Source organism: Frieseomelitta varia, unplaced genomic scaffold, assembly GCF_011392965.1.
Source record: "Frieseomelitta varia isolate USP_RPSP 00005682 unplaced genomic scaffold, Fvar_1.2 scaffold_1880, whole genome shotgun sequence".
In the NCBI taxonomy this organism is placed as follows: domain Eukaryota; kingdom Metazoa; phylum Arthropoda; class Insecta; order Hymenoptera; family Apidae; genus Frieseomelitta; species Frieseomelitta varia.
The window spans coordinates 5008-8268 of record NW_025109617.1 but is presented as its reverse complement, the minus strand read 5'-3'; the positions used below and the strand labels follow the sequence as shown (position 1 = coordinate 8268).

The following is a 3261-nucleotide window of genomic DNA, read 5'->3' as shown; positions in this document are numbered from 1 at the left end:
GTAGGTTGTAGCAGGCATACGAGGAGGAGTTTGGAGGAAGAGTGGCAGGCCGAGCGTACGAGGCAAGTACAGCAGGGGAAGAAGTTGAAGAAGAATCGAAACGAGTCGCGTTCCTCGAGCGAAGGGCAGCCGGGGTCGCGTTCGCAGACAGAGACATCGCCGTCACGTCGGCCAGAAATCACGGCCCCGTGCGTCGGGGAAAATTCGCTCGGCAATTGTTTATATTGAAATACGCTCGTGTTGGAATGCTGGGAAATGTATGGACCGCGGCGTCCCCGCGTCGCGCGTGAATCCGTTTTGAAACGTCGAACATCGTCGGAGACTTACCTTTGATTTGTTGAGGGATGATGGGAATTGGGGCGGGTGGGGGAATCCCATGACTTACCTTACCCCCGTTGTGTTGCCGACGATATTGCTCCTTTTCGTCGTGTTACGATGGTTGGACGCGTTTTCGATTAAACGTGCGAAAAACTCTGTAATTCTTGACATATATATTTCTTTACATTCATACGTATAATCGTGTTTATATTCGCGCTTACGTTTGTAATCGTATTTATATTTGTATTTTATATATATATATATATATACACACACACATATATATATGTATATGTGTATATATATATACATATTAATTATATACACATTTTTATACAAAAATTTTCTCGCGCCTTTATACATGTAACTATGTGCTACATAGATGTCACTTCGGTCTACGTACACTCAACCGCAACGCAATTCGTGCTCGGTATATAATACATTCCCTTAGCTTCCCGCGAGATAAATTGCGTTCGACGAAGCGAACCCAGCGAATCCACTGGCTCTGAGTAAAAAGGTTCTCTCTCGGAAGCTCGCGCGCGAGTACCTCGGTCCGATCCGATTCTCGCCTCGACCGCGTTCGCTTCGTGGATTTTCTCAACGGGGACGCGCTACTGTTTCGCTCTTTGTGTATTATGCGTGTGTACGCGTTTGTATGTGTGTCTGTGTATGTGTGTCTGTGTATGTGTGTGTGTATCTGTGTCCGCAGGCGCGTCGCACTTAAGAAACGATCGCAGCTTAAAAATACTAGAAATATCCCATATACCCCTAAAATGGTTGTGTCTAAGTAACTAGTTCGACCTCGGCCACGTTATACGTACATACATAAACGCGTGGCGCTCGCGCCCGATTGTTTCGCATGGTTTCAAACAATTTTTATCGGTCGCCAATGCTTCTGTACAAACGGGCCACCGGGGGCCCGGCTATCGTACAGTATTTATAACGTAGAAAAAGCACCGTGTGTTGAGAGGCCCGATCGCAATTTCGACGTGACGCGCGTATCACATTGCGTTCTGCCGAGTTTTCCCCGCAATCGTCTATGTAAATAACCTGTCGCCGCTCTCGCGATATTCCTTCACAACGACGGTGGCGACCGCCGATCGGTCGAACGTATTTGCCACAGAAAAATATAATTCGTTCGCTTTCTCTCGGCTGGCCGCGTCGTGCCCGGAGATAGATAATTCGCGTTCTTCCACCGCGAAACTCGGCGATCGGTCGGAAGGCAGACGCGATTCGATCTCTCCCTCACCTCGTCTCGCAGTCGGGATTATCCTCGAATCGATTACGCGAGTTTTCGAAGATGAATCGCTGTTCTTTTTGTTTTTCTTTTTTTTTTTTTTTTTCTTCTTTTTCTTTTCTCGACACGTTTGAAACGGAGCACGTGTCGAGAAAACACGACTGAATTCGCAAACGCAGTATCGCAAGACGACGATGAACACACGCCGGGTGGCTGACGTTCGAAAGAGAAGAGAAACGGCGAAGTTTCGAGATCCTCCGAGGGAAAGATATACCACTCCTCTCAATTCCTCCAAATTTCGTTGCCTCGTGGTGAATTTCGGCGTGAAACGCGAACGTGAGAGAGACGATGGTAAAAAGAACGTCGAGTTTCGACGAGTGACTAAGGGTTTCGGCCATGACTCGACCAACGGCAATTACTCGACGCGAAGATGAACGCGAGATAGCCAGCGGGGGATCCATCAGATCGCCCACCGTCGATCACGAATGCTAATTTACGATTTCTTTCCCATTTCGCGTTTTCTACGTCTCAGCTTCACCTCGTTTTCTACCGAACGATTTCTCGGTCTCTTCGTCGCCGGGCAGCGCGATGGAATCCCAAAGAGACGCGCGAGTTCGTGCCCGTGTTGTGTCTGCCTGGAAAGATCTCGGAACGCGAACCACCGACGATGCTCGGATGGGAAAAAAACCCAGCCCCTTTCGAACGCCTCTTGCCGTTTGTCCCTCAGTCTCCTCCTGTTTCCTCGTGATACGCGTCTTTTCGTTCAATGACTCGTATCAAGCTACGATGTTTCGCAACGCTGAACGGAGTAAGCGACAACGACGACGTTGCTCCTCGGTTCGCGAAGGAGACTAAGGCGTGAGGAGGAGGGGGGGGGGGCGTGCACATTACACGGAGGCTAGTTGTCGCCAGACAGAATGTCACATCGTGGACATGTACGGCCAGTTGAAGCTGCTACCGCTTAGCAGCATGTCCCTGATCAGCGTCTCGATCGGCGTTTTCCCGACCAGCCGGACGAAGAACAGCTGCTCGATCACCTGCGACGACACCGTTCTCAGCGAGGGCAGTCGCAGCAGCAGCTTGCCGAATCTCGTCGGCTGATTCGGATACTGGGTCCTGCAGTACTCCTCCAGGGCGCACTGCGACTTCTCCTGAAGCGACTCGATGTGCGCCACGTCCGACAGCCCGCACGCGTCTGAAACAGAGAAAGGGTACGGAGATCTGGTTAGAAGACGAACGCGAGAGCCAGTGGTATTTTATCGTGGTGGGTTAGGTTTGGGTAGGTGTCGTCGGCGTCGGCGTCGACGTCGACGTCGACGAGCGATTTAACGCGGGTGGACGAGTTCGCTGCGAGAGCCAGCCTCGGGCAAGCAGACACGCAGTCGAATGAGAGCCAGCGCGGCGGAGTATTCGTCCCGTTGGAATGCGTGCCAACTAAGAGAGATGTAGCCCGTGCGAACGTCGGACTAATCACGCGCGGGCGACGGTGTTCCCTTGATTCTCCACCCTTCCGCGCGTTGGGGAAACCGAGCCGCGCTTTACGCGCCACCATTGTTTCGTTTCCCTCCGTCCGGAAAATTCGCCCTCGATGCGACGCGCGTTGCGAATCCCTCTTCTCGTCGAAGCGTGCAGAACTTCCGAAAAATCGGCCAACCTGCCTTATTATTTTATCGACTTTGTCGCGAGTCTGGCGCTTGCGACGCTTG

At 51.5% G+C, this 3261-nt stretch overlaps 1 protein-coding gene across 1 annotated transcript; it reads right to left on the bottom strand.

Moving 5' to 3' along the window:
* Positions 1 to 474: 474 nt before the first annotated feature.
* Positions 475 to 2781, bottom strand: LOC122539031 (COUP transcription factor 2-like; the record flags this gene model as incomplete). The annotated part of the gene is made up of 1 exon (XM_043673603.1): positions 475 to 2781. A coding segment is annotated over one exon (306 nt), but the record flags the coding sequence as incomplete, so codon positions are not given.
* Positions 2782 to 3261: the final 480 nt, after the last annotated feature.